A 13,232-nucleotide genomic window follows, 5' to 3' on the forward strand; every position below is an offset into this window, starting at 1 on the left:
TTTGTATACTGACAAAATAAAATAAAATTTGGAGGAAAAAAAAAAAGAAAATGCATCCTCATGGAAAGGTACAGTCTAGCAAAATTCCAAGTGTGTCGATTGAAAGCCCATGGCCACCCCATACTCTAGTGAGCCTGGAAGGCTCTGAAAGCTTGTCAACCCAAGTACCTGTGCAAATAGCATGACCCATGATCGAGGGCCAGAGTTTAGGAAAAACAAGGCGGCACCTGTTACTGGCCCTGTTCTGAATAGGGTGCAACTGCTTAAAAAAATGGAAGAGTACCTTTTAACACTCACCTTGCTGCTTCCTTGATGGTAAATTCAACAAATTGTTTCTTGACGTCTTCAGGTCCTTGCACATTTTCAATCAAATCGAAAATTCTTTGAAATTCTGAAGATATTTTTAAAATGCAGTATTTATAAATTTATGAAAATAAAACTCAATCACAGTGCAAACACTACCTCAGTACTTTTTTCATGGGCCACACTTGTTACATAGTGTTGGTGTTTTGAAGGCTCAAAACACAACACCTGCAAATATTTACTAAAGAAACCACTGTGAATACTAACCAAGTAAAACAAAAAATTGTACAAGATGTATTAGGAATTTTTGGTCAAATTCAAGAGAAATTATCCTAAATTATGTAAGAACTCAATTCAGTGGAACACTAAACTCAAGAGGTAGCTTGACCTCTGGCTCTAAATCATAGAATGAGAGAGACTTCCTGTGTTTTATTCACTGACATTATTTCTCTACTTACTTCGTCCAAACATTCGAACTTCCTTCATTAATTGGTTTTTTATATTATCATTAATCATTCGTGCCACAGCAGGACTTATTTGTGATGTAGTTGGCACAGTTTCCATTGAAGACATAGCTGTGACTTTTTGGTCACCTTCAGAAAAACTGTAGTTTTTGGCTCCTCCTACAGGTGCATCACCATCAGGTTTATAAATAAGGCCATCGCTGCTGAAACTATTGAAGTCAACATACAGAAAATCCAATGAGTTGGGTTGAACACTGTCTCCTACCACGTCCATGAACTCTGGTGGAGCAGAGTTTGAGAAGGAACTATCAGGTGGCTTTTGGCCACTTTCCATCTTCTTCTTATGGACATCGTGAATGACAGCAGCATCTGAAAACCAAATTAAGGGGCTGATCTTGGTATGTTATCTTTAGTTTTATATATGCCTGCACTGTTTAGCACAATAATCTTGCATACACTAAAAGAAAAAGAAAATTAAGAAGTTGAGCTGCAAGGTAAGTTCATTCCATCACCCCCACAGGAACATCCTTGTGCTCTGTGATTTTAAGTAATTATTTACTTCATTACGCAGGAGGATATGCCAGCTGCAAATCTCAGATCTCACCAACAGCTCAGGAAAGATAATGCAGTAAAATCATCTTCTTTCCTCTTGGCACTATGAATACATACAGAAAAGAAATAGGACAGTACAACTAATAAGCTTTCACAGATCCCTGGTACTCTCGATTTAGTGTCATCTCGTTTCCATTACAATTCCCACTCGATGTCATGATTTTTGTAGTTTACCTATAAAATGCCATGTTTCACTAATCCTGAAGCCAGACTATGTGACCCCCCTCATCCTGCCTCCTCTCTACCTCAAAAATTGTGAGAAAGTAGAGGCGGCCATTGGGGCTGAACACTCTCTCTCTACTTTCCATCACCAAAAATCCTTATTTGCATACAATTTCCTCCATACTTCCCTTCTGTATCTAAGAAATGAGTTTCTTTTCTTTTTCATTTTCAAGGCTATTTAATAGTGACTTATTGAATATTTTATTTATTAGATGTTGCATGAAACACTGCTTTGTGTTTGACACAGTACCTAATACAAACACTAAATCTTGTTATACTCATTTATTTTTACTCCAACTCTGACACCTCTATTTTATTTATGCATCCTCTGTGCCAGGCACTGTGTCAGGAACTGGGGATCAGCAGGGGCCCAGGCAGAGAGAAACTTTCCCTGCCCTCATGGGACTGACATTCCCATGGTCAGACAGTCAGTGCACAATGAGCAAATGAAACAACACCGTTGGATTCATCTTAGGAAAGAAGCAAGCGGGGAGATGAGAGAGAACAGCAGAGGGAGCCTCCAGGGGCAGGCCTGGGGAGGTGGAGGTGTCCTTTGAGCAGAGCCTGCAGGAGGAGACAGCGCTAGCCTGTACAGATGCAGAGAAAGAGTTCCAGGCTCTGGTGAGGGCAAGGGAGAGGCTGGAGGGGGATGAGCCGTACACCACGGAGGGAAGGACAGAGGGAAAGAGAGTGTGGAGGAGACCCATAAGACATGTGTTAGGAGAGGATGGTGGAACCAAGCTGTGCAGAACCTTGTAAACCAGGGGCAGGAGTTCAGATTCTGTTCTGAGTGCTTAGGAAGTTGATGATGGGGTTTCACGATGGACATTACATGATCTGATTTCTGTGTTTACAAGATCACTGTATCTTAGCACAGAGAATGGGTTAGAAGTGGGCAAGAATGAGAAGCAGGGAGATCACCCTAGGAGAAATGGTGCTAGCTTGATGAGAGATCATGGCAGCATGGGCTCAAGGGATGGAGAGAAACAGTGGGATACAAGAGTTATGCAATTTTACAGGGGAGAAAGAAAAGGAAGAACAAGAAAAAATAATGAAAGGCAGTGCCACTAAGTAGAAAAAATTCAGTAAGGTGTGGCACATATGTCCATGATGGAAAGCATAAACAACTATTTCTAATGCTGCTAAGAAATTAATGGCCACATCAGCCAACACCATGACCTTGACAAGAACAGTTTCAGTGGAGTGGATGAGGTAGAAGCCAGACTGCTCAGGATTACAGGATTAACTGCAGGTGAGAATGGACATGCTTACTATTTTCCTTGGACATGGCAGAGCCCCCAAGATAGGGTTCTCCTTTTCCTTCTTGTTTTGTTAACAGCCAGGGAGAAAAACGCTCAGGTTCCTGGAGACATTTCCATTTGTTTTCAGGCCCTACAGCAACCTTCTCTGCTTCAGCAGACATCACTTCCTGAAAAACATCAATGAACATTTTCCATTCATGACAAAAATCCAACAATCACAAAATTGCAAAGTCTACATATGTGCATAAAACCAAGAATTTAAATCATTAACGTGAGTTTTAATCATGGGCCAACATTTACCATGCTACAACAAACAGTATGTTCTCAGGAAAAGCAACCAAACTTTAATCCTTTCTGAGTATAGAAAGGAGGAAGCTAACAAAGTGTTATCCAAAGCTAAAGATGGTATAAATAAGAGTAATCAGAATGCTTGGGGATTAAGCAGCTCTCATCAACCAAAAGTAGATACAAATATGATAACTTCTTTGAAGAAATATAAACCAATCCGTGTCACCCCTTGTTAGGAGAAATAATTCCTCTTCTTTGGCCTCATTTCAGGAGGCCAATATAAACCTGATAAAAATATCTGAAAAGGACAATAGAAGAAAAGAAACCTGAAGGCGAAGATCTCTCCTGAACTTAGATCCCAAATCCTAAGCAGTTAGCACATAAAATGCAATAGTACCTAAAAAGGATATGCATTAGTCATGACGGAGTGTATGACAGAAAAGCAAGTTTAGTATAACATTCAAAAATCAGAGGAGTTGCAGGCAGCCTCCAATGCCCAACAGAAGGCAGGAGCATACCTGGGGACTGAAGCAGGAGCTGAGGGAAGCCCCCTGCCCGAAAGAAGGCAAGAGCATGTTGCAAACACCACTTCTGTGCACAGGGTCAACCACAGCCACCGCAATGACCACAGCCACTGCCACCACAAGCGCAGCTCATCACCACAGTAGCAGCCATGGACAACATGCAGGTGGCCCATCACCCACTCGACTGTATTGACATGAAGAGAGGCACCAACTGAGTCCAAAAAAGAGGAGGGAGTCTCTACTCAAAGCCCAGTACAGAGTATTAGAAGAAACAACTGCTATACCAGATAACCAGACATCAATGAAGAGATACCGGAAATATACCAAAACAAGAAAATATGATACAACCAAAGGAATAATATAATTGTCAGGTACCAGATCCCATAGAGCAGGAAACCCTTGAAGTGACTGAAAAAAAATTCCTAACAACAATCTTAAGGAAACTCGATGAGATATGCAAAGACTCAGTTAGACAACACAGTTAAATGAAAATACATTCTTCACATCAGCATATGGAACATTGCAGAGAATAGACAACAAGCTAGGTCACAAATCAAGTCTCAACAAATTGTTTTTAAAAAATTGGTATCATTTCAAGTATCTTTTCAGATCACAATGGATTAAAACTAAAAATCAATAACAAGCGAATATCTGAAACTGTACAAATACATGGAAATTAAACAATATGTTCCTGAACAACCTGTGGGTCTGAGAAGAAATTAAACAGGAAATCAATACTTTTCTTGAAACTAGTGAAATGGAACACACATCATAACAAAACCTGTGGGATGCTGCAAAAGCAGTACTAAGAGGGAAGTTTATTGCAACAAGCACATCAAAAGGACAGAAAGATTTCAAATAAACAACCTAATGCTACACCTCAAACTATAAAAACAAGAACAATCCAATGCAAAATTAGTATATAGAAAGAAATAATTAAATCAGAGTAGAATTAAATGAAATAGAGACCCAAACAATGAAACAAAAGATCCATGAAACAAAAAGTTGATTTACTGAGAAGATAAACAAAATAGACAAATTATTAGCTAGGTTAACAAAAAAGAAGGAGAAGGAAGAGGAGGAGGAGAAGGGGGACATGGAGGAGATGGAGGAGAAGGAGAGGGGGAAAGGGGAGGGGTGGGTTTGAGGGAGGAGGAGGAAAAGGAGGAGGGGGATGAGGGGGGAGGGGGAGGAGGAAGAGGAGGAAGAGGAAGAGGAGGAGGAGGAAGAGGAGGAGGAAGGGGAAGAGGAGGGGGAGGGGGGAGAGTAAAGGGGAGGAGGACGAAGAGGGGGAGGAGTGGGAGGAGGTAGGGGAAGGAGGGGGGAGGAGAAGAAGGAGGAGGAGGAGGAGGAGGAAGGGGGGAGGGGGAGGGGTGGGGAGGGGGGGAGGAGAAGAAGGAGGAGGAGGAGAGGGAGGAGGAGGGGGAGAGGGAAGGAGGAGGAGGATTAGGGTGGAGGAGGAGGGAGGAATAGGGGGAGGGGGAGGAGGGGGAGGGGAGGGGTGCAGGAGGAGGAGGTAGAGAAGGAGGAGGAGGAGGGGAAGCGGGAGGAGGGGAGAGGAGGGGGGGCGGAGGGGGGGAGGAGGGGGGGAGGAGGGGGAGGAAGAGGGGGAGGAGCAGGGAGGAGAGGGTGGAGGAGGGGGAGGATAAGAAGAAGTAGGAGGAGAGGGAGGATTAGGGGGAGGGGAAGAGGAGGAGGAGGTGGAGGAGGAGGAGGGGAGGAGCAGGGGGAAGGAGAAGGGGAGGAGGAGGGGGAGGAGGGGGGAGGAGGTGGTGGAGGAGGGGGAGAAGGAGGTGGAGAGGAGGAGGGGGAGAAGGAGGTGGAGAGGAGGAGGGGGAGAAGGAGAAGGAGGAGAAGAAGAGATGGCCTCACAAAAATTGGAAATGAAAAAGGAGACATTACAATCAACCTCACCGAAATACAATGAATCACTAGAAACTATGACAAATAAGTACATGCCAACATATTTGAAAACCTGGAGGAAATGGATAAATTTCTGGACACATACAAACCACTAACACTGAATCTAGAAGAAAGAGAAAACCTGAACAGACCAATAACAAGCAACGAGACTGAAGCAGTAATCAGAAGTCTCTCAATGAAGGAAATCCTAGGACCAGGTGGCTTTACTGCTGAATTCCACCAAATCTTTAAAGAGGAATTAATACCAATTCAAACTATTCCAAAAAATGAAAGAGACTTCATCCTCCCAAATTCATTCTATGAGTCTAGCATCATCCTGATACCAAAACCAGACAAACATACAAGAAAAAAAGAAAACTACAGGCAAATATCTCCAATGAACATAGACACAAAAAGCCTTAACAAAATATTAGCAATCAGAATACAGCAACACTTTAAAAACCTATATACCATGATCAAGTGGGATTCATGCCAGGGAAAGAAAAATGGTTCAACATACTCAAGGCAATAAATATGATACACCGCATCAGCAAAACCAAAGACAAAAACCATATGATTATCTCAATAGATGCAGAAAAAATATTTGACAAAATTCAATATCACTTCATAATGAAGGCTCTCAGCAAATTAGGTATAGAAGGAATGTATCTCAAAACAACAAAAGCAATATAAAACAAACCCACCACCAATGTCATCCTCAACAGGAACAAGACAAGAATGCCCACTCTTACTACTCCTACTTAACATACTATTAGAAGGCTTAGCAGAGCAATCAGGCAAGAGAAAGAAATAAAGGGCATGTAGATTGGAAAATATGAAGTCAAACTGTCCCTATTTTCAGATGATATGATCCTATATAGAGAAAAACTTAGTACCAAAAAATCTCTTAGAGATGATAGACAATCTCAGTGAAGTTGCAGGATACAAAATCAACATGCAAAAATCATTAGCATTTTAATGCTTCAATGATAAACTAGCAGGAAAAGAAATCAAGAGAGCAAGCCCATTTATAATAGTGACCAAAAAAACAAAAATAGAAACAAAAACCTAGGAATCAATTTTGCCAATTTTAATGCTTCAATGATAAACTAGCAGGAAAAGAAATCAAGAGAGCAAGCCCATTTATAATAGTGACCAAAAAAACAAAAATAGAAACAAAAACCTAGGAATCAATTTTGCCAAGGAGGTGAAAGATCTGTACAATGAGAATTAGAAATCACTGCTTAAAGAAAATAAAGAGGACATAAAAAGATGGAAAGACACTCCATGCTCTGGGATCGGAAGAAGAAACATTGTGAAAATGTCCATACTGCCCAAAGCAATCTACAGATTCATTGCAATCCCCATCAAAATACCAATGACATTCTTCACAGAAATAGAAAAAAAAAAAAAAAATCCTAACATTCGTATGGAACACCAAAAGATCCTGAATAGTCAAAGCAATACTGCAGGGGAGAAGAGAAAAAAAAAAAAAAAAAAAGCTAGAAGCTTAACACGCCATGACTTTAAACTATATTACAAGGCTATAGTAACCAAAGCAGCATGGTACTGACATAAAACATATACTCAGACCAATAGAACAGAATAGAGAACCTGGGCCAGCCCGTGGCTCACTCGGGAGAGTGCGGTTCTGATAACACCAAGGCCATGGGTTCGGATCCTATATAGGGATGGCTGGTTGGCTCACTGGCTCATCGTGGTGCTGACCACAACAAGTCAAGGGTTAAGATCCCCTTACCGGTCATCTTTAAAAAAAAAAGGAACAGAATAGAGAACCTAAAAATCAACCCACATACTTACAGCCAACTGATCTTTGACAAAGGCACCAAGAACATACATTGGGGAAAAGACTGCCTCTTCAATAACTGGTGCTGGGAAAACTAGGCATCCATATGTTGAAGAATGAATCTAGACCCATACCTCTTTTCATATACCAAAACCAACTCAAAAAAGATTAAAGGCTTAAATACAAGACCTGAAACTATAAAACTCCTAAAAGAAAACATAGGGTAAACACTTCAGGAAGTAGTACAGGGCAAAGACTTTATGAATAAGACCCCCAAAACACAGGCAATAAAAGAAAAAAATAAACAAATGGGATTACATCAAACTAAAAAGCTTCTGCACAGCAAAAGAAACAATTAACAGAGCAAAAAGACAACCAACAGAACAGGAGAAGAAATGTGCAAACTATGCATCTGAAAAGAGATTAATATCCAGAATATACAAGGAACTCAAACAACTTAACAGTAAAAAAACAAGCAAGCAGATTAACAAATGGGCAAAAGAGCTGAATAGGCACTTCTCAAAGGAAGATATACAAATGGCCAACAGACATATCAAAAAATCGACCAAGCATCACCAAGTATCAGGGAAATGCAAATCAAACCCACATTGAGACATTATCTCACCATAGTTAGACTGGCCATTATCAAAAAGAAAGAGAATAACAAATGCTGGTGAGGATTCAGACAAGGGGGAATCCTCCTACACTGTTGGTGGGATGGTAAATTGGTGCAGCTATTATAGAAAACAGTATGGAGTTTCCTCAGCAGCTACAGATAGAACTACCATATGATCCAGCAATTCCACTGCTGGGTATATACCCAAAGGAATGGAAATCATCATGTTGAAGGGATATCTGCATTTCCATGTTCATCGCCACTCTATTTACAATAGCCAAGAGTTAGAACCAACTTAAAAGTCCATCAATGGACAAGTAGATAAGGAAAATGTAGAATATATACAGAATGGAATATTACTCTACCATTAAAAAAATGAAATTCTGCCATTTGCAGCAACATGGATGAACTTAGAGAAATGCCTCATGTCCTCACTCATAAGTGAGTGCTAAAAAAAATAAACAAGTAAGGAAAAAAGAAAGAAAGATACAACAGTCACAATCATTTGTTGAACGCTCCAAAGGAGAGAATGAAAACGACGCCATATGAGGTGGGAAAGGAGGACGGAGGGGGGCTTTACCAAGAAATTGGTAAAGAGCCACAAAACATCATCACACTGTGTAATGATAAATATATTAATTATCCTGATTTGAGCATCACATATTGTACACAGGTATTGATATTCAATGCTGTACCCCACAGATATGTACAATCGATTATGTTTCAGTTTAAAAAAAATACACAAAAAATCAATCAATGTAGTACACCACATGAACAACAACAAGAGAAAAACGATATGATTATTTATACTGATGGGTCATTTAAAACCAACTCATGATGACAACTATCAGCAGCTTAGAATAGAAGGCAATTTCCTTAATCTGATAAAGCACATCTACAAAAAGAAAATCATAGCAAACATCATACTCAACAGTGAAATATCAAACATTTTCTTCCTGAGTTTGGAAACAAGGTAAGGATGGCATCTCATCTGTCCATTCAACACTTTACTGGAGGTCATAAAAAGTTCAGTTGCAAGAGGGAAATGCTATTATATTTGGTATCAAATTTGGAAAGTAAGAAGTAAAACTGTCATTATTCACAAATGATATTGTTCTTTACATAGAATATGCAAAAGAATATTAAGCCATTAGAATTACTAAGTAAATTTAGTGAAGTTACTGAATATAATAAAAACCACTTGCATTTCTGTTTAATAACAACACATAGTTAGAAAATAAATTTTAAAATGTCATTGAAAATTATATCAAAAACATCAAATACCTAAGAATAAATCTAATAAAAGATGTGCTAGAGCACTACACAATAGCTATAAAACATGACTAAGAGTAGTTGAAGACTTTAGTAAATGGAGAGAAGTGTTCTTTTCATGAATTGGAATGCTTGTTAGAGTCATTATTGCCAGTTCCCCACAGAATCATTATAGCAATCTTTCTCATTTAAAATTCTACCATGTTAAAAAAAAATGGTGAGGGAGCCGGGGACCGGACCTTCCGCCCACAACCAGGCACACCACTGCCACCACTAGCAACTAGATAAGGAGCATAACAAAAACATCATCGCCTCCATGTGGGTGGCCCACCACAGCCACCACAATAACCACGGCTGCCACAAAAGTGGCTCGATGCCACAACCACTATGCAGATGGTCCACCAGCCACTGCAGTGAATTGACCCAAGGAGAGTCACCAGCAGAGACCAAAGAAATAAGAGGATGTGTCTCTCCACAAAGCCCATACCAGAGTGACAGAAGAAGCATCTGCTCTACGATAATGAGAGACCTGAACACACCTGCCAGCATTGGACAGATTATCCAGGCGACAAATCAACAGAGTAACCATAACTCTTTCAGAAGGAGAGAAGAAATCTAGGGTTATCAGAAGTGGGAGGGGGGAAGGAGAAAAGGATGGGGAGAGATTGGACAAGGGGCATAAAGAATAAATATGATTAGTAACAATATATATGCTAATAATATTGATTTGATCAACATATGTCAACATCGAACCCTCAAAACATGTATAATCAATTATGATTCAATAAAAATTTTTAAAAATTGTGAAAATTGACAAGTTCATAATAAAAAATAAGTGCCAACTAAAGGGTTTAGAAAAGCCAAGACAATATTTATGAAAAGGTCAAAGTTGGAAATACATATTAACATGTATGAGATTTATTGTACAGGTAATTAAAACTGTGTAATTGGGGCAATGATAGGCAACTACACCAATGGAAGAGGACAGAGATTCCAGAAATACACACTAACTAGACTTATGACACAAGGGCCCCAGTAAATCATTGTGGAAAGGATATTGCTTTTCATAAGTCTGCTTGATAACTACACGGAAAATATGAACCTTGACTCTTGCTTCATTCCATTCCACAAAACTTTATTAGAGATGAATGAAAGATCTAGTAAAAAACTTAAGATATTATCATCATGGATTTAGGGGAGGCAAAGATGTTTTGAATGAGGATAAAAAACGGCCGAGAAAGGACAGCCTAGAAACAATCCCTCTTCCTGTGCAGAGATGCACATTTGGAGAAATATTTCCAGCTGCCCCAGATTCCAGAAGGAGCACCGAGGAAGAGAGTGAACCCCCAGTGCTGAGAAAGAGCACCCCAGGTAAAGTTTCCTCCCTGTGGCTGAGATAGAGCTCCCAGAGTCTGACCCTAGGCTTAAGAGTATCCAAGGAACAGCACCCCTACAGCAATGTGAGATAGCAGCGAAGGATAACTCCCCCTCAGCACTAAGACACAACAACTAGTAGGAGTCCCCACCACGTCGTAGCTGAGATAGAGCCCCCAAGGACACAAGCTCCCGCAGTAACGACATAAGCACCCAAGAAGAGTCTCTCATCGGCTGAGATAAAGTGCCCAACGGAGAGTAACCCCACAGGGATGAGATCACGCACCCAAGGAAGAGCCATCATTCCAGTGCAGAGATAGAGCATCCCAGGAAGAGTCCCCCCGTCTCCCCGACACAAAGCTTAGATGGGGCTCCAAGACACGCGGCCAACCCCGGGACGGAGATGAGGACCCAAGGAAGACTCGCCACCCCAGGCTAAGGTAATTACACGAGGAAAAGTCCCTCACAGAACTGAGACAGAGCACCCAAGGAAAGCGTCCCCCCAACTTAGCCGACACAGGGTGCCCAGGGAAAAGCATCCCCACCTACACTGCTGACATCCTGACCTTGTTCAGGGAGGCCTGCTGCGCCTCACCAAAGGGTAGTAAAGTAGTTGTGGCTCCTGATCACTGGTACGCGCTTTGCCCTCCAGAACCTTCTGGAAATGCGCCCTCTAGAGTGTCTGGGAATGACCTGCACGGGGCAGGGCGAAGACAAGTTGTCTCTGGCGCCCTCTACAGACCATCTTCAGTGACAACTGCCACGCAAAAATGTTTAAAGGAACCCAGAACCTGTTCACAGGGCAGGACAAAATGGTGAATTTGGAACGTACAGGCAATGTAACTAATATAATGCACACTATATTAGAAGGTTAAAGGAGGGACGTGATAGGATCATTCCAATCAATGAGGAAAACACATGGGAAAAATGCAACAAGTTTTCATGAAGAAAATTTAAAAGCACTTGAGACAGGTCTCTATCAGAAATCTACAGTACACATTATTCCTAGGGGAGAGATATTAGAAGCATTCCTTAGAAAATCAAAACAAGACAAGGTTGCCCACTATCATCAATTCTCTTCCACACTGCACTAAATGACTTCCTACTTCGAAGCTTGTGATAGTGAACAGAGCGCTGAGACAGTTCACTTATGGAAAAGCCCTAAGAACAATGCTTTTCAGCACTCCATCTTCACTGCAGCATTATTCACAGCAGCCAAGATATGGAATCAACCTAAGTGTCCATTGATGCATGAATGGATAAAGAAAAGGTGATACACAGAAGAATAGCACTTTTCATGGAACTGCCAGTCACTTTAAATAGTGACAACTCTCTGAGAACAGAGCTTTTGGGAATCTCCAAACCTATTTTGCCATCTTCAGTGGCTGATACCAGAGTTGTGAGGCTGCTGAATTTCAAAGCTGCCACAGAGCAGAAGAGCGGGGGATAGTTATAGTGCAATTTAAACACCACACAGCTTGCTGTTCTCTGTGATTTAACCATTTTTCTTGAATCAGTACTCTTCAGATTACTGCAACACTTTGGTTAATTTCAGAGTTCTAAAAACATTGATTTTGACAATATTTTCCATGTTGCCATTGCTGTTTGGAAGTAGTAGGTTTCCAGAAGTTCTTGCTCTAGCATTCCAGAAGTGCTTCCTCCTATATGGTAAATTTTAAACCAGTATAAATCCAAGAAATCAGCCTTTATGTTACTTATACAGTCTCTCTTTCTCTCTTGGAAGAAAATATACTATGTGGTTCCTATATATGGTGCAGAACCATTTATGACCAGGCTTGATGCATTGGTTCTTTGGTCACTGATTAGGTTGAACTCCACGTAAAGACATCATTGCATAATCAGAGTGTATTAGCTTTTATTGCTGCATAAAAACTTTTCTCAAACTTAGTGGCTTAAGAAAAAAAAACACCTTTATTATTTATTATTGCACGGTTCTGCAGCTCAGAAGTCTGGGTGGTCTTGACTTGGCTGCTTCTGGCCTTAGGAATCTATAACCAAGACTTTGGGCCAAGTTGTGCTTTCATCTGGAAGGTTTGAGGTGAAATTTGCTTCCAAATTCACTCAGAATGTTGACAGAATCCAGTTCCATGCTGTGGTGGACTGCAGTCCTTGATTTATTGATGGCTGTTTGCTAGGGTTTGCTCTCAAGTCAGACTGCTTTTAGGTCCTTTTAATACAGCCCCTTTCTGCTTCAAGCCAGCAATAGCACCATTAATTCTTCTCGGCTTTCCTTCTCACTTGTCTTCTTGTGCTACCAGCTGGAAAGCACTTGGTTCTGAAGGGCTTATGAGAGGTTAGGTCCACCCAGATAGTCGCACTATATTACTGTCAACTGATTGGTAACCTTAATCACAGCTGCAAAGTCATTCTTGTCATGTTATGTAACATAATTGGGGGCAAAGGTCATGGGAACGTAGAGAAGCTTACGTAGCAGGAGTAGGATCCATGGGCATTTTGGTAACTTCGTCCTGTAACTTACTTTTAGCTTCAGCACCTGCTTTAGCCTAATCTCATACATACAACTTCCACTTGCTAATGGGGTGTTTCTCTGCATACACAATGTTA

The 13,232-nt window shown here is 40.9% G+C and overlaps 1 protein-coding gene across 1 annotated transcript in view; it reads right to left on the reverse strand.

Moving 5' to 3' along the window:
• Positions 1–13,232, reverse strand: part of LOC134368481 (integrator complex subunit 6-like) — a 33,175-nt gene that overhangs the window by 5,803 nt on the left and 14,140 nt on the right. Inside the window, 3 exon segments of the mRNA XM_063084937.1 lie at positions 298–391; positions 762–1,136; positions 2,874–3,030. Of these exon segments, the coding sequence (XP_062941007.1) occupies positions 298–391; positions 762–1,136; positions 2,874–3,024 (620 nt within the window). The 5' untranslated portion in view covers positions 3,025–3,030.

Source organism: Cynocephalus volans, chromosome X (genome assembly GCF_027409185.1).
Source record: "Cynocephalus volans isolate mCynVol1 chromosome X, mCynVol1.pri, whole genome shotgun sequence".
NCBI classification, from domain to species: Eukaryota; Metazoa; Chordata; class Mammalia; order Dermoptera; family Cynocephalidae; genus Cynocephalus; species Cynocephalus volans.